At 39.5% G+C, this 25,667-nt stretch overlaps 1 protein-coding gene and 1 pseudogene across 1 annotated transcript in view; both read left to right on the forward strand.

The window, feature by feature from the left end:
- The window catches only part of LOC121920685 (potassium/sodium hyperpolarization-activated cyclic nucleotide-gated channel 1-like), a 179,255-nt gene that overhangs the window by 32,930 nt on the left and 120,658 nt on the right, over nt 1-25,667 (forward strand). The window contains exon 2 of the mRNA XM_042447836.1: nt 12,164-12,587. Coding sequence (XP_042303770.1) covers nt 12,164-12,587 — 424 coding nt within the window. The remainder of the gene's footprint in view (nt 1-12,163; nt 12,588-25,667) is intronic.
- Nucleotides 18,088-18,206, forward strand: LOC121924590 (annotated as a pseudogene).

Here is a 25,667-nt window from a genome sequence, read left to right on the forward strand (position 1 = left end):
AGCCATTCAGCAGTTTGATGTTAACAGGGATAGTAAATTTTCCCTAAATTAAATGTAGGCTTTCATGCATCATAACCAAAATAAAATAAAAAATAAAGTTTTTTAAAAAATCATACATACAACCAAAATATGTCTTGCAGCTAGCATTGAAATATTTGGAGTATAAAATATCTATCTGCCTTATTTTGGTACTGTCACAAGAAAGTTACTTTATATACTCAACTATAAGTTGACCTCAGTCAAGGGCAGGTTTTGGGGCCAGAATTATGGATCTTCATATAGCCCATGTATAACTTGAGGGTAAAACTTAGAGGCATGACAAATGGATAAAATAAAGAAAAGTAAAATGATGCTAAAGTACACTGCTATTTTCCTACTCAGGCATTCAAAAAGGCCAGAAGGAACAAATAGAGGGGGTTAGTCCTTCTTTTAGGTTCTCCAGGATTAATGAAACTCTTCCCTTTTGCCACTCTACTCGGAGAAGAGAATGGTTCCCTTTTTTATGATAAGAGTTAAGGTAAAATACTTACCTTGATCTATGGATAAGTTGACCTAGGTTTTTTGGGTTGATTTTTTGTCTAAAAATTTTAAACGTATACATGAGTATATACAGCAGTGGTTCCCAACCTGTGGGTCGGGACCCCTTTGGGGGTCGAATGACCATTTCATGGGGGTCGCCTAAGACCATTGGAAAACACCTATTTAATTACAGTTGTGAAGTAGCAATGAAAATAATTTTATGGGTTTGGGTCACCACAACATGAGGAATTGTATTAAAGGGTCACAGCATTAAGAAGGTTGGGAACCACTGCTATACAGTAAGTTCAAGAGAAATGATTTTGCCAATAACCTCTTCGTATTGCTAGTGCCCTCATGAGTATTGATCTTACCATAATCTTCATGATAGTTCTACTCTCTGTGTCAGAAAGTGGAAATGATTTGTGTTTGTGTAATCTTAAGGCAAAATGACCTGAGAGGTTTTTACATGATTTCTGTTAGCTGCCTTGAGTATTGTTGCTGGGCTTTTTATTTTAAATGAAAAATAGAAATAAAAATACAGTCAGGGGAAGGCAATTGCAAATCTCCTCTGATTGCCAAGAAAACCCCAAGATAGGTTTGCCTTAGGATCGCCATAAGTCAGAAATGACTTGAAAGTGTACAACTTATACAATGGCATATTTTTGCCACACACTCCCTCCCTTCTGTTGTTTGCCTTCAAGGCATTTCTGACTTATGTCAACCCTAAGGTGATCCTCACAGTTTTTTAAAAAAACTTCCTTCAGAGGGATTTTTTTTTTAAAAAAAGCAACAACACATTACAAATAATAGGGTTGCATTTTCATAGCCTGGGAATTGCTACAGGTCCACAGATAGTCTGAGGAAGTCAGAATGTAAGAAAAATGCCACACACATGATTTTGGAATGAAATGTATTTGCTTTCACAATGCTGTGCAACTGCATTGAAATGAAAACAATTTGATCAATAGGAAAGGACAGTATAATACCCACAACCCCTCAGAAATAATTTGAAATGTCACTGCAGATGAACAAATTGGACATTGTACCAGTTATTTTTCCTTATGGATGCTGTTGTGATAATAGGCCTATATTCCTCTAACATGCACATTTTAAAAAGCAGACAATTTCTAGAAGATGACATGAAATAATGTATTTCCCATTATGTTCCCCACTAGCAGTAACTGTAAAGTAGCAAGGTTTGGTTCAGAGCTTGATGAAGCCTCTTCAGGAGGTGAATGCATTATCAAAACAAGATATCTTCTCGTTTGGCAATATTTCCACAGTAGTTTGGTTATGTCTGGGAGGGGGAGGATTCTGTTAACTTCAAAACAGCAGGCAGTGTGTTTTCCTCAAGTAAGCAAGAATTCCTCAAGTACACAATAAGGAGGCCTCTCTGAATAGTAGGGCCAAAAAAAGCTGCAGATCTATGCAAAACATTTTGATAGAATCATAGAATCGTAGAGTTGGAAGAGACCACAAGGGCCATCCAGTCCAACCCCCTGCTGTTCAGGAAAATCACAATCAAAGCATCTCCGACAGATGGCCATCCAGCCTCTGTTTGAAGACCTCCAAGGAAGGAGCCTCCACTACACTCCAAGGGAGTGTGTTCCACTGTCAAACAGCCCTTACTGTCAGGAGGTGCCTCCTAATGTTGAGGTGGAATCTTTTCCTGTAGTTTGCATCCGTTGTTCTGCGTTCTAGTCTCTGGAGCAGCAGAAAACAAGCTTCCTCCCTCCTCAACATGACATCCCTTCAAATATTTAAACAGGGTTATCATATCACCTCTTAACCTTCTCTTCTCCAGGCTAAACATCTCCAGCTCCCTAAATCGTTCCTCATAGGGCATGGTTTCCAGACCCTTCACCATTTTAGTCACCCTCCTTTGGACACACTCCAGTTTCTCAGTGTCCTTTTTTAATTGTGGTGCTCAGAACTGGACACAGTATTCCAGGTGGGGCCTGACCAAAGCAGAATAGAGTGACACTATTACTTCACTTGATCTAGACACTATACTTCTACTGATGCAGCCTAAAATCGAATTGGCCTTGTTAGCTGCCGCATCGCACTGTTGACTCATGTTCAAGTTATGGTCTACTTGAACTCCTAGACCCCTTTCACATGTAGTTTTTTGCATACATTTCATGCACACACACACACCCACCCACCCACCCACACAGAGGGAGATCTTCATGACTGTGAGTTGTTCTATATTCTTTTAGTATCATTTGGGATTATGCAACACTTCACATAGCAGTGCATTTAGCAACATTTGTTGTTTGATTAATGTTAAGTCCTTGAATAATACATGGATAGACACTAAGTTCACACTTACAAAAGTTCTTGGTTTCTAATGATTTGCATTCAACACAGATGAGTCCACAGCAGCATCTGAAATGGCAACTTAGGCATTTTTTGTTTAATGTGAGATCACCATTTAAGTAAAAAGAGGATTTAGAGTCATGAAGAGCAGAAATCTTGGACTAAAATGTTTGGGACCACTAAATAGTTTCATATATGTATACTAAAACAATAGCTGGAAAGTGCTTGAATGACTTGTCATGCTAAGAATTGATGTTAAAACTGATGTTCATATTATTTTATTTTTATTTTGTTTTAATATTTATTTTATTAGAAAAATGTGACATGTTTGTCATGATAAAATAACTTACGATGGTGAGTTGGCACAGAGACTAATATATCCCATTCTGAGGTCTTGCTTACTACTTCCTTCATTACTGCTTTTATACCTAAAGTATTCTTATTGTTTGGTTTTCTAAAGCTTTTGAAAATTCAGTTTAATTTTAGTTGAATTTTAATTTCAGTTTAATTTTACTGTTATAATTTTTATATTGAGATTATATGCATTTAGATAGGTTGATTTCCTAACTGCAGTGGGTTTTATAGTTGTACAGTGGAACCTTATTATACGCGGGGGATCTGTTCCGGATCCCTCTGCGTATAATAAGTTCCGCGTATGCTCAAGCCCCATTGTTTCCAATGGGGCTCGTGCACGGCGGTGTGGCGGTGCGGCAGCGCGTGGGGCACAATGGGTGCGTGCACCCATTCAATTGAATGGGACGCGCTGCCCCTTCTGCCCCGCGTGCGCCGGCGGCTTTGAGCGCCTATAAAAAGGCAGCGTATGGCGAGGCGCGACTGTATTTGGATAGCTTGCAACTATTGCATAGTATTGATTTTTCCATTTATATAAAGAGTCCTCATTCCACTGGATTCCATTTTTAAAAATTAATTATTGGGCATGATTGTTTGTTGTATTGTTTCATTTTTGTACAGCAACATGTACATTAGTGGCACATTATCAATAAATGGATGATCATGACAGTGATCATGATGGTGATCATAATCAGAAACACGATTATGATAGAAAGTTGATTACAACTTTAATAAGAATAACATTCCCTAGGTTCATCTAGAAATTCCTGTTCTCATCCAACTACAGGTATATGTTAACTCCTATGTGCAACATTTTCAGTAGTTCAAAAATATTTTTCATCTGCTTGAAGAGTGAATGATTGTATACTCTCCACAACATTTCAGTAGAATTTATTCTTACTTATTATTGCAATAGATTATATTTCTTTTATTGAATTGCTCTATAAATTCAATTGATTGTCTCACCCAGTGGAGAGCTATGGAACCAGTGGGATTTACATAAGTATTTACTTATTTTAATCCAGTAACTCATTCAGTGGTTCCACTCTAGTTGGGACTAGCAGTTGGAATTGTGTTGTTGTTTATGGCCATAGGCTACATTGATTTATGCCAACAAATGCTCTATTAAGAAAACACCTCTGGTCTTGTTTATCCACATTTTTATTGTTGGTTTATATTTATAATTCTGAACTTTGGGATTTGTAGTTGTTTTGTTGTGAGCAACCTTGAATAAACTTAAGTACATAAAAAAGGAGCAGAAACATTATAGAAATTAAAATAAAATAATGTGGCCAATATTTGATGCCAGGATGGGCAACTGAGTTTGTCTATTGGGATACTTTCCAGGACTGAATAAACTTTATCTACTGTGGAAATAAGACCAGAGACTCTACTGCACTAACCAGTCAAAGTGTTTTTATAATAGGAATGGAAACATTAATAAAAACATTCAAAATTATTAAAGAACATGTTTTCAAGTATTGAGAAACACCTTTGAGAGGAATCCTGGATGGACATAAGTATTTAAGTATTGCAGTTCAGGACTTATTCTGCACAAAATTCGCATATGATTGATTTGTACAGAAAACAGAATTTTCTACATTGAAAATACAGAAAGGCTTTCTCTGTGAAGAAAATAATAGTTGTGCATGAAATTATATTTTTTGTACAGAAAAGGGTGTTTCCTGTGCAGAAAATGCTGCAAATGTGGCAGTCAGTGCAAAATTTGCACATAGTTGATTTACACTGAAATCCTCATTTTCTATGCAAGAAATGGCTGTTCCTGTACAGAAAATATTTCTGCATAAAAGCTGTTCCTTGCACAGAAAATGTTGGTTTTTACATGAATTTTGCACAGAATATGTCCCAAATTGTGAACAGACTTTGAAAAGTATGTGGTTTTTGAAGTCTTTCTTCCAGCAGGAAGAAAATTGCTAAAATTGCTTGTTGTTTCCTTTGAGAAGAAAATTAGTGACAAATTACGTTGCTAATTTATAACCACTCTGTGATATTGTTGTATGCTGTAGGAAGTGTAGCAGCTACACCGAGGTTTTCAATTTCTATGTGCAAAACCCATGCTGAGTACATCCTATTATGAAAAAGAATATTTCACTAGCATAAGTGCTTTATTCCTCAGTGGGTGAGGTCTTATTTATGTGTTATGAATTGCCTGCACTACTGAAGATGTGTCAGAAAGGGATATAAGGTATATATTGTCTATTTCTTATCAGGTATACTTTGCTACATTTTGAGATGGTATTTTGAAAGGAATCCAAGCGTATGTTTCATTGGTTTGCAGTGCACACATTATTAATGGGCAGGCACTGGTTCATTTTAATAAAATACGTTTATAGGTTTTGACAGGAAGACTGAAAAAAAACCTACCAAATGCCACACATCCTTTCAAATATGCCATGGAATGATAAGCACATTCTTCAGCACAATGCTGAATTTATTATGCATGCCAATCACTGGTAGGCAGGAATGGCAGAACTTGAACATGTTTATATAAATCTTGTGGTACTCTACAGCAGGAATACTCAGGCTTTGTCAGCATGATCCATTCTCAAAAGAAGTACTCTTTGTACTATAACCAAGGAGAGTGATGTTACACTGTCAAAGAGTTGTATGATGGACATAGAATACAACATTTTAATTTTTTTAAAAAAGGAAAATGTCATAATATTGTTGTAATGAAAACTGAGTCAAGCAAAGCAAGATTCTAGGCCACACACACCAAAGCTCCTCATCCATCCATCCATTCATCCAAAGTTATGTTAAGTTTTCCCCCCTTAAAATATATTTAGTTTTCTTGTTTATATATCCTACTTCTGAGTCTGTACATTGCCTTCAAAGTGCCTTTCAACACAAAATGCTAGCTAAAAGCTTCTGGGCACAGTACAATGTGTTGGTTATTACCTTTGAAAACCTACATGGCTTGGGCCTGAGTTACTTGCAGGAACGCCTCTCCCTACATAATCCGCCCTACACCCTTAGAACATCTGGTAAGTTTTTGTTAGAACATCATAATACCAGGTTAATGACAACTTCCCAGAGGACGTTTACTGACACGGTCCCAAAATTATGGAATGGCCGACCAGAAGAGATCCATCTTATCACTACCTTAGAGGCTTTTAAGAAGGCACTCAAGACGGATCTCTTCTGGCCGGCTTATCCACTGGACTCCATATAAAAGGTTATGACGATCACCGCACTCTTGACTATGATTATTGGCTAATTGTTGAATTGCTATTTTAGAGAACTAATAGGAGTGTTGGTGAATTCACAGTGTTTTATTGATTGTATTTTGTACTATGTCTCATTTTAATGATGTAATCCCGCCTCGATCCAAAAACTCTTACACATCATTATTAAAAAAATAAAAAGCCATAATTTAGAACAGTAATTTAATTTAATTTGTTTAATTTATATCCTGCCATTCTCCAAGCATGGGACCCAAAGCTGCTTACAGCAATTTCAAAGAAAGTTGAAATACGTTATTGGTTTTTTTACAAATGTAAAAGAACTTATCAAATTTGCAGATGACACCAAATTAGGGGGAATAGCTAATACCCCAGAGGACAGGATCAAGATTCAAAATGACCTGAATAGACTAGAAAGCTGGGCCAAAGCTAACAAAATGAAATTCAACACAGAGAAATGTAAGGTATTGCACTTAGGGCAGAAAAATAAAATGCACAGATATAGGATGGGTGACACCTGGCTGAATGAAACTACATGTGAAAGGGATCTAGGAGTCCAAGTAGACCACAAGTTGAACATGAGTGAACAGTGTGATGCAGCAGCTAAAAAGGCCAATGCTATTTTAGGCTGCATCAATAGAAGTATAGTGTCTAGATCAAGAGAAGTAATAGTGCCACTCTATTCTGCTTTGGTCAGGCCCCACCTAGAATATTGTGTCCAGTTCTGGGCACCACAATTCAGAAAGGACATTGAGAAACTGGAGCGTGTCCAAAGGAGGGCGACAAAAATGGTGAAGGGTCTGGAAACCATGCCCTATGAGGAACGACTTAGGGAGCTGGGGATGTTTAGCCTGGAGAAAAGAAGGTTAAGAGGTGATATGATAGCCCTGTTTAAATATTTGAAAGGATGTCATATTGAGGAGGGAGCAAGCTTGTTTTCTGCTGCTCCAGAGAACAGGACCCGGAACAATGGATGCAAGCTACAGGAAAAGAGATTCCACCTGAACATTAGGAGGAACTTCCTGACAGTAAGGGCTGTTCGACAGTGGAATGCACTCCCTCGGAGGGTGATAGAGTCTCCTTCCTTGGAGGTCTTTAAACAGAGGCTGGATGGCCATCTGTCAGGGATGCTTTGATTTGGATTTCCTGCATGGCAGGGGGTTGGACTGGATGGCCCTAGTGGTCTCTTCCAACTCTATGATTCTATGATTCTATGAATTAAACAAACAATTCATTTTTAAAAGCACATAGTTAAAACAATATAAAGTGCCATATATACTCTTCTATAAGTTGAGAAATCCCAGGTCGACTTAGTTATAGATCAGTATGGTAATATGATAGCAGCTCTTTAACATTTCCCAATGTAGATGGGAAAGCAGTTTATTTCTCTTTTGCACCAAGCAGAAAGAGTCCTGGGTGACTAATCGCTTTTAAATAAACAAACCGAGTCCCTTTCCCCCTTGGCTGCTGCTGTCTTGGGAGTGAAGGATGAAACAAAAGCTGAAACACTGAAGCAAAAAGCCTCAATTAGAGTCTTTCTTGCTGTACACAGTTCAGACATTGAAGGAGCCTCCAAGTTTTACCCTCGACTTATCTACGGGTCATGGCAAAATCTATAATTTTGGCCCCTCAAACCTGCCCTCAGCTTATACATGAGGTAGACTTATTGTCAAGTATACATGGGATATTAGAATTAAAAAGAGAAGAGGAAAAAGCATCACATACTACACAGAAAATGGCTTTCTGCTGCATGAATTAAAAACCAAATCCACCTTAAATAGAAAAGTCTTTTCCTGCTATAGGAAAGAGACTAGGGAGAAGGCCAACCAAACCTCCCATGGATGAAAGTACCACCACTTGGGAGCAGCCATTGAGAAGGTTCTTTCCAGTGTTCTCAACAAATGTGCCTGTGATGTTGGTGGGATGAAGAAAAAGCCCACCTGTGAGGATCTTAAAAGTTGCAAAGGCTTATAAAAGGAAATACATTATTTGAGATCATCTGGACCCAAGCCATGTAGAGTATTATTGTTCATAACCAGGATCTTGATCTCTGTCTGGAAGTAGGAATGAAAAGACTATTTGAAAATATTCAGAAAATGGTTGAAGTGTGTGTTTTTTGGGTGTTGAGAAACCCTGATGAGAACTACCCTGAAATGACAATAATCTTCACTATTCAAGACTTATTCTATGTAAAATTCATACATGATTTTTTTAGCAGTACAGAAAATGCTGTAATTGGGATTGATTCGCCATAATATTTGCACATGGTTGATTTGCACAGAAAACAGGTTTTTTGTGCAGGAATTAATATTTCTTCATTTATATATTATTTTCCACAGAGACAATGGTTTTTCTTTGCAGAAAATGCTGTATTTTTGCACAAAACTATTCTTTACATTTTTTTTTTGTCCAGAATAATTCCCAAATTATGAACAGCATGGCTTTTAAAAACTTTCTTGCAGTGGAAAAAATAGCTGAAATTACTCATCACTATGCTCAAGAAGGAACTTAGTGTAATTACACCCCTATCCCGAAGTGGATCAGAAGCCAGTGAAGTTGTATCAGAGAAGTTATATGTTGATTGTAACTAGTCCTGGTAAGCAGGACTAGTTATAGTCCCAATAAAGTTTCTGAACAGTGTCCAAAGGCAGTCCCATGAAGAGTGTGCTACAGTAATCTAAGCAGTATGTAATGAAGGCATGTGTCACTGTATCCAAAGTTCACATCTTCAGGAGCAGGTGCAACACGAACACTAATTTTAGCTGTGTATATATACAATCCTAGCAATCACTGAAACCTGGAAAACCAGTCTCACATCTTAGTCCAGGAGTATGGTCAAGCTGCAAACCAAATGAAATCAGGACTAGACAATCATAAATTCAATAATAAATCCAGAAATTGGCAATAGACTAAAAGCTATCAATTCTGTGCCTTATCACCTTGGGGCAAAACATTGGCCATTTTGTTTCAGAGACCCTCAAGGCTGAAGGCAGTCAATTTGTCAGAGGACCTAGAGCCATGCTGGTGAACCTATGGCACGAGTGCATTCTCTGGCATGTGAAGCCATTTTAGAGGGCAGACATAAAGACGGGAGGGCAGGGAAAGAGGAGGAGGTGTGTCCCTTCTCCTCCTCTTCCCCTGCCCTCTCATCACTTCAACTACCTCTCCAGAGACAGTTAAAGGCATAGGAGGACAGGGAAGAAGAGGAATAGGTGTGTGCCTGTTCCTCCACTTCTCCCTGTCCTCCTGTGCCTTCAACCGCCTCTCTCCAGGGCCTTCAGCTGCCTCTCTGGAGGCAGCTCAAGGGCCGAGACAATGGGGAAGAACAGAAGTGTGCCTGTTCCTCCTCTTCCTCCCCCTGCCCTACTCTCACAGGCGTTCAGCTACTCTCTAGAAAGTGCTGAAGGCTTGGGAGGGTGCGGGGGGGGGGAGGAAAAGGTGCACGCTGGTTCCTCTTCTTTCCTCTTAACCCCCCGGGCCTACAGCTGTCTTCAGAGATGCAGCTGAAGGCCCAGGAAGAGGTCCCACCCTGGAAGTCCTGCCCCCTGAGGGTGGAAGTCCTGTCCCAGGCACTGGGTAACACCCAATGCTGGAAGGCCTTTTAGTTTGGGCACTTGGACCCTAAAAGGTTCACCATCACTGACCTAGAGGAAGAGGAGAAACTTACTCACTGCTGGAATAGAGAAGGCAGGAGAAGGGAGACCTCTAAGGGGAGGAGAGGGGAGGGGTGTGGTTCTGGAGACAGGATCCACATTAAGAGCATTGGAGATAGGGTCTATATTGATGGAGGCTCTGGGAACGTGCAGGTCAGATATTGCCAGTGGATTGGTGTCTGGTCAGGGAGTGTGGGCAGTGCAATCAGCCTGAGGCAATGTAGCTACACCTTTGAAACTCACCAACATATCAGTTCTGTCAGTGGCTTTTCAAAAGTAGGCCACATTAAAAAGCCAGCACTGACTTGGCTGGTATTTATTTATTCTTATAAAAGATTTGTAAGCCACCTTTTAGAGTACAAAGGCAAACATAAACCACAACAATATATCAGAGTACAGAATCAGAATTCAAAATGACTTTGACAGATTGGAGAACTGGCCCAAAACTAACAAAATGAATTTCAACAGTGATAAATATGAGGTAGTAGGGTGGGCCCTCTCCTTATGCAGGGGATCTGTTTTGGATCCTTCCACATAAGGGAAAATCCGCCTATGCTCGAGCCTCACAGGTGATAATGGGGCGTGTGCATGTGGTGGCGCAGCACGCATGCATTATAGGCGCGCACACCATTGTTTACCTCCCCGCGCAGCTTCTGCATAAGCTGGAAGCCATATAAAGTGTGTCTGCACATGGCACGGGCGCACTGTACATCTAGGCAGGAAAAGTGAAATGCACAAATATAGGATGGGTGATGCCTGGCTTGAAGGCTTGCATATGAAATTTTTTCATCTGAAATCTGAGTAGACTATTATCTTAGACCATAAGTTAAATATGAATCAACAGTTTGATATGGATGCCAAAAAAGCCAGAGCAATTCTGAACTGCATTAACAGGGGTTTTATGTCCACAACAAGGAAAGTAGTAGTCCCACTATTAAACTGCATCTGGAATACTGTGTCAAGTTCTGGGCAGCACAGTTCAAGAAGGATATCAGCAAGCAGGAAAGTATCCAGAGAAGAGCAACTGAGATGAGCAAAAGTCTAGAAATCAAACCTTATGAGGACTGACTTTGGGATCTGGCTATGTTTAGCTTGAAGAAGAGAAGAGAAGAGAAGAGAAGAGAAGGAGTGCTGGTGGCACAGTGGTTAAATGCCTGTACTGTAGCCACTCACTCACAAAATATAAGGTTGTAAGTTCAGTACCAGCAAAAGGTCTCAAGCTTGACTCAGGCTTGCATCCTTCAGAGGTTGCTAAAATGAATACCCAGATTGTTGGAGGCAATTAGCTTACACCTTGTAAACCGCTTAGGGAGTGTTTAAGTGAACTGATAAGCAGTATAAAAATGTACTTGCTATTGCTATTGTTAAGACTGAGTGGTGACAAGATAGGTGTCTTTCAATATCGGAAAGTATATTCTACAGACAATGGAGCCAGCTGATTTTCTGCTGCTTCAGAGACTAGAATACAAACTAATGGATTCAAATTATAATGAGATTCCACCTAAACATTAGGAAGAACCTTTTTACTGTATGAACTATTCGACAGTAGAACAAACGGCCTCAGTGTTTGATGGACTTAGCTTTTATATAAGATTCTATGATTCTTTGAAAACAATAATGTTGATCTTTAAAAATAATAATTACATTTATTTTTAATTCAGTAGTGTTGCAATGTTACAATTTATTTTTACATGATAATTTTTTGGATTTTAAATCCCAATTATAGGCCCAATATTGCAAAGTTACCATTACCATTTATTTTATGTAAGTGGCTGGAATTGAGGTTATGTTAATTATGTGTCAATAAAATAAAGTATTTGGTATCTTGAGCTCCATGAGATTAAAACATGATTGATGAAAGCATCATCCAATTCAGTGGTTTGGGGGTTTTGTTTTCTAAAAATCAGTGAATGCAGTATAAATGGAGTCCACTGGAATTATTCTTTTTTTTCTAATATGTGAACTCAGTTCTCTAGGACAGCATTTTGATATAATTATCAGTATTACAATTGAATATCTTCCCATTTGGTTTTATGTTGCAAAACATAATTAAATGTCTAACAGAAGATAGCTTTACATTTTATTCTATTCAACAATTGCCTTTTCTCTTTACCTTAGGTTTTACTGGGACTTAATAATGCTTATAATGATGGTTGGAAATCTTGTCATTATACCTGTTGGGATCACATTCTTCACAGAGCAGACAACAACACCATGGATTATTTTCAATGTGGCATCAGATACTGTGTTTCTGTTGGACTTGATCATGAACTTTAGAACTGGCACTGTCAATGAGGACAGCTCTGAGATAATACTGGACCCCAAAGTCATCAAGATGAATTACTTAAAGAGCTGGTTTGTGGTTGACTTCATCTCATCAATACCAGTGGATTATATATTTCTCATTGTAGAGAAAGGAATGGATTCAGAAGTCTACAAGACAGCTAGAGCACTTCGCATTGTGAGGTTCACAAAAATCCTCAGTCTGTTGCGTTTATTACGTCTTTCAAGACTAATAAGATATATTCACCAATGGGAAGAGGTAAGTGGGAAGATTTTGTTTATCTGTTCATCCATCTGATTTTTTTAAAAAAGAGAGTGCATTAGGACATTGCAGCAAACTTCTTAATTCTGATTACGCTTAGAAAACAATACCAGTTGTGTGTAAGCACTGTTTTATCATATTGGTTGGCATCCTATTGTTTAGTCTCAACTATAGTAGACACATTTAGTCAATTGTTAAATGATGAGTCAACATGAAGATAAATCTAAAAGATTCAGTGGATCTACTGCAGTCAGGACTAAAAAATAATTTAGGCTATTGTTTATTTTATATTACTTATGATGGTATCTCAGCAACTGTTGAAAACTAAGTAGAACATCATAAAGGAATCCAGTGTGAAGATCACGTTACTGTGTGATAGCAAAAACAACAAAGAGCCTTGAGTGTCTTAAAGCCTCCAAGTTTTTTTGTTTTTTTGGCTTTGTGGACTCATTTCATCACAGTAAAGATATTCAAGCTAAGGGACACAATGTATTTTTCATAAAGCCTAACATGAACATATTAATATTCCCCATTACAACAGTAATTTGGGTTGAGTAGCACATCAATAGGAATGCCAGAATGGAAACTAGAGAGGGCTTGTGTCCCTGTAATGGCTGTGTATAAGAGGGAATACAGTAAATGTTGCTAGTTGCCTCATTGTGTGACAAACAGCACCTGGTGAAATTCCCTCTTCTACATATCCATTAAGCTACAGGAGCCTTCTCTGTAATCTCCTAATTGTAATAGCATTATAAGGGAGGGAGAGCTAGAGAAGGAATGAAACAACATTTTTGATTTATTTTAGCATGAGCTTTGATTAATATCAATCCACTTCTTCAGTGGACTGATATCTGCAAAAATTCTGGTTTAAATAAATCTCTTAATCTTAAAGATGCTGTTTCATTTCTTCATCCTCCCCACCTTTCCATTTTATGTTAAAACAGACTAACTTGGTTGTCTCTTTCAAAGCTTCTACTATATGTAGTAGCTTATTTGTAAAACAGTAATTTAAAATTTTTCTGCTCTTGCCTGCTAAGTATATTTTTTGGTGATCAGTATAGACTCATCTTTATATTAAATCTATCTATGAAAGTTGCAACTCTTAACTCAGAAAGAAAACCACTCTCAGGGCTTCCCCCCCTCACCAGCCTTATGGTGTCTACTTCAGACAATGAGGCCAAAACCCCAGGGGCAGGAATGGGTCAGATCCTGCCAGACTGGATGCGAATCCAGAGGATCTTCTCCAATCCTGGGATAAACCGCCTTTACTCCAGGGTAAAATGCCACTGGTTTTGTGCAAAGTTTCCTAGAAACTTCACTGGGAAACCTGACTGTTTACACTGCCCTACAGTGCTTTTTACCTTACTGGCCATTGCTTTCACTCAGAAGCCCTCTTCACTGTGTCTGACACAGCAACGGGCTCCAGGCTACACCCCCATGGCCAGGTGCCATCTTTCCACATCAGACACAGTGATGGTAAGAAGTCCATGCTGGTCCCGGGTCAGTGTTGGTCCCCTCAGGGATGAAAGTGAGTGAGCACTGGGCCCATGCTTTCGGCCTGTGCTTTCCTGGCCCATCTGCTCAGCCCCTAATTCAGCTTTTTAAGTTTTATCTTCCCAGTTTCCTTGTTTTCTTCAACAAGAAAGGAGCTAAGCATCATGTTTTGGGGTGTGCATTATTCTATTAACATTAGCAAGCACGAGAAGTAGCCATGAAACGTAGTTCACATTGGCTACACTGTTCTCTTGAAAACTGTTCAAGAGGAGTATATGACTGTTAATGGAGGGAGGAAAGAACAAGCATTGAATAGGTCATGTAGTCCCATTAAATGTTTTATTCTTTTCAAAAAACTAATTTTTGACAAACAACACAAAGCAGAAGAGATAAGATTTAATGAAGGATTAAGAAGAATGAAAATGCTCACTCCATTGGCTGAGATGCATCTACAACACACACTTCTTTCAGTTTCCTATAACTACTAGTAGCCCCAGAATACAGTGCCTAGGATTGATAGCAAACTGAGAAAGGAATTATAAAGTGTACTTTGATTAAAATACCTTTGGAAGATTGTTCTGCACTGGGTGATAGTACTGGTCCTGTTTTGAAGGGGTTATTCCTCATAGTTTGTAAGTGCTAGGGCCAAGTTACAATTTTTCATCACTACCATGTTAGATAGCGTGATACCATCCACTTAAATAACTATATTGCAGTATATTGTATATACTACAGATATACTAACTGGGACAAAGAATAAGGAACACATTCAGACTATTACCTGAAAGATTGTATCTTCCTATATGAAACTGCTAGTCTTAAAGTCCTTAAAGAAAGACTTTTTTTTCCGGTCCCACCACCATCCCAGGCCCAGCTAGTGAGGACATATGAGAGGACTTTCTCAGTGGCTACTCCCATCTTGTGGAATTCCCTTCCACAGGAAGCAAGGCTAAGCTGGCCCATCTCTTCTCTCCTTTCACTGGCAGGCAAAGACCTTTTTCTTCAACAAGGTGTTTAATAATTAATTGGTTACAGGGAGGCTTTTCCTGGGGGATGTCTGCTATATTTTAAGTCCATTGTTGTCCTTTCAAATGATTTAATGGTATTTTAATGAGATGCTTTGTTTAATTGTGTTTTAACATTTTTGTGTGATCAGGATTTCAGTTTTTTTATGCTTTAGCCTTTTTGCAAATCTCTATGGGTCCATGCTGGGAGAAAGATAGCCAAATAAATAAATAAATAAATAAAGGCTCTAAATCCAGTAATTCAACCCAACTAGACTAGGCCTATGAAATGAGTAGTAAGATATTAGTTAGGCTAAGTTCCATAGATTCAGTGGACATACTCTAGTTTGGACTAACAATTGAATTTAAGCACTATTCAGCAGAGATTGGAATGGGTGAATGGCCATGGTTGCTTTGGGATTCTGGATGTTGAAGTCAAAGAAGCTAACATTTCCAAGGCTGACTCATCCATCTTGAAACAAGAGAATGGGTCCCTTTCTGACCTCCATTAAAGATATTGTTTTTCATATGTAAAATTATTTTAACAGCTTGAGACTAGGTTGCCTGCAGCACCGCCTTCTCTCATATAAACTATTTTCATTATTGTAGGGCTGGGCAGAGTGTGGCCCTCCAGATGTTACTGGATTTCTAACTCCCATCAGAACTAGTCAGTATTGCCAGTGATGTAAAACCACGGCATCTGCAGAGTACATTTTCCCCATCCCAGAGTTGCAGAGATAATGCACAGACTGACTCATGATGAAACATGTCAGACATGGTGTCCTAATTCTGCAGTGCTCTTCTCAAGGCAGCTTACCTGGCACCAAGCCTAATGTCTTTTTGATGCCAGGGGAAGGCCAGTTCAGTATTTCTTTTTTTTAAAAAAAAATTGATTATTTTTTAAATGCTTTAATTTGACACTTGCCTTTCTCTCAACTGTCTTCCTGCCTTACGTTTCATGTCCTTCTTAGCTTTTATATTTTGTTAGTCATGCTGAGGAGTTTGTATCTAACAAGCAGTGTAGGGGAGGGGAGGTTTCTCACTAGGGGTGCATCTACACTATAGAAATAATGCAGTTTGATACCATTTTATGGTGCTGTTGCTCCATCCGATGAAATTCTGGCATTTGTAGTTTTTACAAGGTCTTTAGCTTTCTCTGCCAAAGCATGCTGGTGCCTTACAAAACTATAAATCCCAGGATTCTGTAGGATGGGGCCATGACATTTAAAATGACATCAAACTTCATTATCTCTACAGTGTTATGGAACACCGGTGGTTTGCAAATAATAAAGGGGAGTTATTTGTGTGCATCTGAAACTATAGAAATTTTCAGTTCACTAACTGCAGTTTTTGGTGGTGAACCCTATCTTGAGGTTTATTCACATTGTCAGGAAGGTCCTCTTTTACAGCTGATAGTCGTATGTTTGAAGGGCTCCCAGAGAATAGTGTGTGATTTGAAGGGCTGTCTGGTCCAAGCTTAGTTTCAACTCTAAAAAAAACATAAGAGCAGAACGCAGCAGGAGCTTTAAACAGTTAACTCCAGGAGAACAGAATTTGCAAGCTCACTCAGTCATAGTCCCACTATACTTTAAATTATTGGAATCATTTTTAAATGTACAACTGCACATATATGAATTAGGATATATAACCTTTATACAAATGTCTCCATTTTACCTCTTTTTTTTAAGGCACAGGGTTGTGAAGGATAGAATGTGCCATTTTGGGGTTGAACAGGACAGAGAAGAGATATTTCAATAAAATGACAGGTCAAGATACACATCAAAGTAGAATGTTCTTGATACATTTCCTGTTAAAGTGCAATGCTGTTTTGTCATTTAAAAGCAATTACCGTGGCTACTATTTTATATATCATCAACATAATCAGAGAGAGAGAGAGCAGAGAAATAATAACAGCTTCTGAGAATAACTGCATCTGCCCTGAAATGTTGAAAGGAAATTTACCCTGAGGGGCAGAGCGACTGAAGTGGAACTACTTGTTGTGTTTTTTCCAATCATTTTTGAGTTATAGGGACCCTAAGGCGAACCTGTTACTGGGTTTTCCTGGAAGGATATGTTCAGAAAGCATTTGCCTTTCCTTTCTCTGAGGCTGAGAGAATTGCCCAGAGTCACCCAGTGCATTTCCATGGCTGAGCAGGGATTCAAACTCTGCTCTTTAGAGTTATGATCCTGCATTCTACAAACCACTACACTACACAGTTTGCAAGAAATTTGCACTGGTTCATAAATTCATTTATATCAAAGATAGATTTCCACCAGCTTGTCAAATGCCATTTAGGGCCTGAACAGAGAGGCCAAAATAAAGCTGCTTCGGGTCACTTTGAATGTATGCTGGTTAAATGCTGCATTCCTCCTAAGTGGCTGGAAGCTGCAGCAAAGCCACACTCCAGTCCTAAGGACTAGACTGCAGCTTTGGTGCAGCTTCTGACCTCTTAAGATGCGTGTGTCATTTTAACCGCATTCCTCCAAAGTGACCCGAAGCAGCTTTATTTTGGCCTGTCTGTTGCACTTTGCCACATGTGAATTATTATTTTTAATTACTACTGGAGCCAAAAGCTGTGCTAAAAGCTAGGAAAATTCTTTGCTCCTTGAAAAGTGGAGTCTTGGACTACCCTTTTTATTAAACATTTCCCAATCCCAAATTACAGTATGTTATCATCAGTTGAAATGTGTTCCATCTGAAAAACATTCACAGAAATGTTGTGTCTGGCTTCCTTCCCATAGGATACTGTGCCCCCCCTCTCTCCCCCTTCATCTTTCTCTCTCTTGTATGTATGTGTGTGTGTGGGGGGGGGGGGCGCTAAGGAAAGTAAATCTTCATACATTTGATTATTTGAAGCAATAACAACTAATTGAACTATTTCCCCCCTAGTTGTGAGAAAGAATTTGAAAACTGCAGTTTTTGAGGTTGTGTTACCAAGGTGGTATGGCAGAAGGCTACTCAGTAATCATATTCAGTATGAGTAATCAGTACTCAGGAATCCTGTGGCCATCCCACCCTGAACATGCCTGATCTCATCTGATCCCAGAAGCTAAGCAGGGTCAGGCCTGTTTAGTACTTGGATGGGAGACCACCTGGGAATACTGGCTGCTGTAGGCTTACTCAGTAATCATAATAGCAGGCTTCTGTAAAGGGCATTATCATTAGATAGCCTGAAAGACAAATGCAACCAGCCCTTCCCTTACACAGAGGATCCATTCCAGACCCACCCCCAACCCCCACATAAGGGGAAAAGCACATATGCTCTTGTCCCATTGAAAACAATAAAATAAAAATAAAAAGATATCTGCCCAGGCTCTTCTATCAAAAGTCTCTTCTATAAAAAATGAGGTCACTTCGCAAATGGCTGCCTTGATGTGATAGTAATATAGGCCCAATTTAAATGGGCCTTTGCGCCACCCCCATCACGAGCTATGGGTTGGCTGAGGACGTAGCATCCATACTGGCCTCACCCCTAGCACATGACGGGGGTGTTAAAATGGCGGCGCCCTGTACACACAGGTGCTGCCATTTTGATGTGACGGACGCATAGCGTCTGCACGTTCCGGCTCCTTTGTGACTCCGCAAGTGCACCATTGGCATCTTGCGGCTTCACAAAGGTGCCACAAGAAGAACCCGCTTTTTGCGGGTTCTCTTTGTTCTGCAATGGAGCAGCGCGGTTTGTCCGCTGCAGCTCCCTCGCGGAGCAAACCAGGGCAGTGGGAGACCGCCCTTTTTGGGTGGTCTGTATCCTGCCATAGTTCCTTAAAAACAGGTTGGGGATGAAGGAAGATTCCACCATCTAACTGTTAAGGGAAAAAAAAGTGTGGTTTCATAAGGGGCACTAGTTATTGGAAGCAACACATTAAAAATAGAGTTTTGCAACCTTGAATTTTGCTTTGAAAAGTGTCTTTGCTTAGATTACAGTGCCCAAGCATTGAAAGTCCTTGCTTAATACTTGCAAACAGCTAAGGAAAACGTGGGTCTGTTTGTTCAAAACATAGCTTTCAAAACTTTCTTTGGCTGAACTGCAGCTCTCATGTATTATTAAAAGTAGTGGTTGAAAAAATTATTAAAAATAGATGAGATTATCACACGGGACTTGGATGTGACTATCCCCAATGGGATAGACATGCGTTTAACCCTCAGTGATGAATCTTACAGCAATGTCCTGTGGTCAGGCTGTAGGCAGGCTGTTTGCAACCCGTGCTCATCCCATAGCCTTTTAAGAATGGGATTTCCCGTTCTTGAAAAGCTACGGGGTAAGCCCGGGTTGCATATGGGCTGCCTATGGCCCAACCACAGAGAGTGCAGTAAGATCCGTTACTGAGGGTTAAATGCACTCCTGTCCTGTTGGGGATAGTCACATCCAAGTCCTGTGCGATAATCTCCAGAATTCATTTTCTTTCAATACAGAGTTTAGATAATTTAATTTCCAACCAAAGAAGTATTTTCTTTCTGTCTTTTTTTCAAAATTGAATGATCAACTCTAAGCAAATGTGGCTGTTGCTTATGGTATCATGTTTATTGACACTGTCAGGGTGTGGATCCTCTTGTGAAGTCATGAGGGTTTGAGATCTGTACCATCACTGAGACCCACCCCCTGTAACATCTACAGAAGCCATTCTTAGATCTGTGGCCTGTGACGCCCTTGACTTGCCAGTCCTTGTCTGACTTTACATACTTCCCCCTCTTGACTTTGCCTATGGGGAATAAAGATACTCCTTCCCAGAAGTAAGAAGTACCCAGTGTATGGGTAAAGAATAAGGGATGAGAGGTTCCCTACCCTTCAGGGAACTTTGCCAGGGTTCATCTTTGATTCTTTTAGAAAACAGGCCACAGTGAAAAGGAGCCAATAAAACAGTACATGATAGACTGGGCAAAAGATTTAGGGCATGAGATCCCATTAGAAGCTTGGGAAAAATCTTGGAAAAAGACAAATGCATTTACTAAATGTCAAGATCTAAAAGAAAACTTTATAAAAGTTAGTAACAGATGGTACTACACACCAGCCAGATTGAAGAAAATGTTAAAAACAGAAACAGACAGATGCTGGAACTGTCAAAAGGAAAAAGGAACAATGATCCACATGTGGTGGAAATGTGAGAAAGTAAAGGGTTTTTGGGAGGAGGTACATAAAATAATACAACAAATATTTGGCATAAAATATAAAAAGAAACCAGAATTGTATCTATTGAACATGACGTACTTTATGAAGGCAGAGGATGAGAGAAAATTATGGAGAATTATATTGTACATGATAACACTTGCCAGGATGGTTATAGCAAAATATTGGAAGTCAAAGGAAGAACTGCAAATAGACGAATGGTTTTTAAAATGTAATGAAATTAGGCAATTAGATATTCTCTCATGTACATTACAGGACAAAAAGAAAGACAAAATGGAAGAGGAATGGAGACAAATTGTGAGGTATTGGGGAAAAAGATGGTGTTTAAATAAGAACCTGGTTCAGGAGATTGTATAAGTATGAAATAAAAAGAAAATGTAGAGCCAGGAATAGAAATATATGCAGGAAAAACAAGGTTATATACCCTCTACAAAATAGAATTTGGAGAATACATATGGCTATACAACTAGTTATATAAAGGAATGGTTTGTAATTTTTGCTTTTCAGGAATGAAGTTGTATATTTTATTTGCAAGAAGCAAGAAGAGAAATAACTGGCAACACAGAGGAGTATTGTAAAGACAGGAAGTGAAAGAAGAACAAATTGGTTGTAGATGTATAATACTGTAATGTTTATTGAAGCTTTATAATGGATATGTAATGAAAAGAATTTTTCCTTTTCCTTTTAAAATTTAATAAAGATTATGGGGGGGGGGAGAAGGAAAACAGACCACAGTATTTATATTTAGAAAGATTGTAGCATATTCCCAAACTTACTTGTCTGTTGTCTAAATAATATTTCTTTATATAGTATATGTGGTTGGGTTGAAAGGTGGATATTTGTATATAGACATGGAGATAGAAATGCTTGGTTAGAAATTGAAAGCTGCTTAATAGTACTCATGAGTCAGTTAATCCTTTATGGATCCTTAGGGACTGGCATTAGAGTTAGGGATCTGTGAAGATCACTGGCTGGTTTGCATTGCTAATATTGTTTTCCATAGAGATTGTTCATGCTTTGTCTCATCTTGAGGGCAATAGAGAGGAATGGCCCTCATTGTGATGAGATTTATTTCTATTTAAATTATAGCAATTATTTCTAATGTAACATTATACATAGTCTTTAACATGTGCACATTTTATGCAAACCTGTGACATCTATTGTTCTCTTTTTTTTAATGACACATTCCCTTTTTGGAAGGATGGTCACCTGCAAGTGGCCATCCTAGTTAGAGGCAAGTAGGTTTCAGATGAACATTAGGATAAATGCCTCACTGATCTATGATAAGAGAACCAATTGCTGTTCGATTGGTGGTGTCCCTTGCTGGAAGTCTTTAGGTAGAGATTAGGCAGCCATCTGTTGGTGCTGCTGCAGCTCTGGATTTCCTGCATCAAGCAGAAGGTTGGACTAATTGGTCCAAAGACCCTGCATTTCTCTGGAGGGCCTGATCCACTCAGGTCCTAGCTAAACCAGCTTCAAGGATCTACTGAAGTAAAAGGAAGAAGCTGCTGATTCAGAATACAGCTTGACTGAAGACAAATAGATGATAGCTCCAGTAAGAGGTACCTCACTTGTGGGGTTCCTCAGGGGGCTATTTTGTCCCCGATGTTATTTAACATCTATATGAAGCCGCTGGGTGAGATAATACGGAGTTATGGTGCTGGGTGTTATCAGTACGCTGATGACACCCAAATCTATTTCTCCGTATCTCGTTTGTCGGCCTCGAATTCCGATGGCATCTCTTCTCTCAATGAATGTCTTCAGGCGGTAATGGGCTGGATGAGGAAAAACAGATTGAAACTGAATCCAGACAAGACAGAGGTGCTCATGGTAGCGGCCCCGAAACCAAGAATTGGGTTGCAACCTCCAGTCCTGGATGGGGTCACACTCTCCTCCAGCGACTGTGTTCGCAGTCTGGGGGTGCTCCTTGACTCGTCGCTCCTGATGACAAATCAGGTAAATGCGACGGTCAGGAGTGCCTGTTATCAGCTTCGGCTGATACGCCAGCTGCGCCCTTTTCTGGAAGTAAGGGATCTCGAGACGGTTGTGCACGCACTGGTAACCTCACGCCTTGATTTCTGTAATGCACTCTACATGGGGCTACCCCTGTGCTTGACTCGGAAATTACAGCTGGTTCAAAACATGGCAGCCAGGCTTGTGTCAGGTACATCTAGGAGGGACCACATTACTCCGGTTTTGAGGTCCCTCCACTGGCTGCCTATCAGCTTCCGGGCCCAGTACAAGGTGTTGATTATCACCTTTAAAGCCCTAAATGGCTTGGGTCCAAACTATCTTAGAGACCGCCTCCTCCCGTACAATCCTCCCCGCGCTCTCCGGTCCTCTGGGAGGAACTTACTGCAGCCTCTAAAATCTAGGCTTGCGGCAACCTCCCAGAGGGCGTTCTCTGCTGTCGCCCCCAAACTCTGGAACGACCTGCCGGATGAGATCCGTCAGATAACATCATTAGACAGCTTTAAAAAAGCGGTCAAGACGGATCTCTTCCGGCAGGCCTTTCCAGATTAACCATCCCGGCCCAGGTTCCCAGGTTCCCTGATTCCCTCATTCCTCCCGTGGCCTCATCTTAGAGATGGTTGAGGATCAACAGAGGGATATCAGGGTTTTTAGTTTTAATTGCTGTTTTTATCCTTGATATTGTATTTTTAATATGTTATACTATTTAATACTGTCTTAAGGGGGGGAGGGATAAAGTGTTTTTAATTGTCATATTTTATATTTTACTGTTGTTAACCGCCCGGATTGGTTTGCCAGAGGGCGGTATACAAATAAATATTATTATTATTATTATTATTATTAAATGGAGGCAGTTATAGAAATGAAAGGAAAGAATGTTCTCTCATGTCCCTTCAGCTCAAAATGGACACAGCTGGCACATACATGTTTGTTCTCTTGGGATATACAAGATTCCTTGTACTCCTAGGCCACAATGGCGCGTTCTGGACGGGCCCTATGGGGCGCTGTCATTACGCGCGAGGGGCGGCGCTTCCCCCTCGCACATAACAACTACATCAAAATGGTGCCGCCGCATACAGATGGGCGCCGCCATTTTGACATTGCGGACGCAGCAACCGGCAGCGCCTAAATTTCCTAAATGGTCAGTCAGCTCAAACTCCTCTCTTTAGGGCTCAGACACACAAATATCTTTAAAAGTGTGGAAATTATATACTCCACTAAGGCTAGTTTTAAAAGCTACAGTGGAATTCCCAAGATGGGAATGGGGGGGGGGCCTTCAATGCTCCCTGTGATCACTGGGATTGGAAGAAAGGATTATTACCTATTCTTAGGTGGGAAAGTGTTCTTATTAGTAGGGAGGCTGGAACAACCAAGCAACAGCTACAAGGATGTTTAGATTATGCTATCCTCACCTTCTGTGGCTTATTCCAGGAGACTATAAGGATCTAAAGGAAACTCATACAAAAAGAGGCTTGCTAAACTTGTATATATCTCTAAGCAGTGTAGAATACATGTAGATAGTTGCTCCTTATAATAATGGTAAAGGATGAACTATAGCTTTTGTTACCAATGTAGGTCTGTGATCCTGACACACCATAATCATATGCAGCCCCATCTTTGAACAAAATACCTTTCATGAGATATATCTATGAAGGTTTTGATTCCTTTTAGGAAAAAAAATGGAATTTCTTTTAAAACAATTGGAATAGAAAGAGATCATTTTTAATAACACATTTTTATAAAGATAAGTTATAGTAAAGGTAGTTCCTTGACATGGATGTCTGGTTGTAACTGACTGTAGTGGATTGTGCTGATCTCTGTTACTAAGCCAAAGAGCCAACGTTGTCAGAGGACTACTCTGGTGGGCATGTGGCCAGCATGATGTCACCGAACACTGTTACCTTCCCACCAAGCATATTTACTTGCATTTGTATGCTTTCGAACTGCTAGGTTGGCAAAAGTTGGGACTAGTGATAGGAGGTCACCGATCATGCAGCACTCAGGCCTTGAACTACCAACCTTCCAATCTTCCGATCATCAAAATTGGCGTCTTAACCACTAAGCCACCGCATCCCTGCAAAAGATGCCTGCAACACTTATAGCAGTTCACATAGTCATATCAGATTTCTGTCTGTCTTTGGAAAAAATACTCCAAATGGTCTAGGTAATAACTGCTTTTCTGCACATACTAAATTTGGTGAGCATGGATTCTCTATAATGGACCATTTCAGGAAGAGCTAAAAGCATTGCAGTGCCTGGAATAATTATGATGCTGTTAGTGCTTTCCACATTTTAGTCTCTACATATACTGCCTAATGGTGTTCTCATTTTGATAGCTAGATATTATTGGTTATTGCTCAGAAAGTAGAATAGAAGGAGACTCTTCAAAATATTGCATTAAAAGAGAACTTGCTGTTAATGGTGCAGGGAGCTTTTCAGTCTAACCATTGAGAGCCACTTGGTATTGATGTTTCAGGTAGTGGTTAGAGAACAAGCCTTTAGATGTGACTCCTTGACAAAAGGTCTTTCAGTATCCTGAATGTTATGATTTTTTTTAAAAAAAACCCACTATATATGTGTGTGTGTGTGTGTGTATTTGTTATTTATATTTTATTTATTTATTTATTATTTATATGCCACCTTTCTCCCAAGAAGGGACCCAAGGCGGCTCACAGTATAAAAACACATTAAACAATTAAAAAATACAATTAAAATAACCAAATGAAAACACTACCAAGTTAAAAATTTAATACACCCCCCCCCCCCCGAAATAAAACCAGGCTTGCATGATTTTAAAAACCTGCCTGCATAGAAATGTTTTTATTTTATTTTTTCCCTGTCATAGTTATTTCTTTTGCCCCCTACTGTTATTTACTGTCTGTATTTGTATACAGCACACTCCAGTTCATTCAGTGTATGCATATGTTTTGTATCTAATAGTGATAATTAAAACAGACACTTCTGGAGTCTGAAGCCCACCAAATATGCTTCACAGGATTAATGGATACATGGGGTATTTAATTGATCCATGGGGTATTTTGCTATGCAGGGGATCCAGGTCAGGAGAGACAGGGAAAAACCTGTTGATGATCAGAAGTCCGCTTGTATGAAGTTGGATGGAATTCTTTGTGGAGTGCTGTTTAGAACATTGTGGAAAAGTACTGAGACAAAATTGGGGAAAACCAATGAAGTGTAAATGTTAAGAAAAATTGCCACTATCATCTTCCAAGTCAATGTTACCTAGTGTAAAAAATTATTCCTATGAAAACTCTGTTTTACTGCAGTCATATTATTTAATTGTCTAGTAGCCATTTCCTCAAGATGTCTTAAGGAGGCTTGGCAAATGGAAGAATGACTGTCAGCTGATTTATTTTGAGAGAGAATGAGATACTTTTAAAAGCATCAGTGATTCAGTTATCATTAAAATATCCCTGAAACATATTGTTCAGGAAATGGTTATTAGACACTTGGCTGATATGGTT

Source organism: Sceloporus undulatus, chromosome 2 (genome assembly GCF_019175285.1).
Source record: "Sceloporus undulatus isolate JIND9_A2432 ecotype Alabama chromosome 2, SceUnd_v1.1, whole genome shotgun sequence".
NCBI classification, from domain to species: domain Eukaryota; kingdom Metazoa; phylum Chordata; class Lepidosauria; order Squamata; family Phrynosomatidae; genus Sceloporus; species Sceloporus undulatus.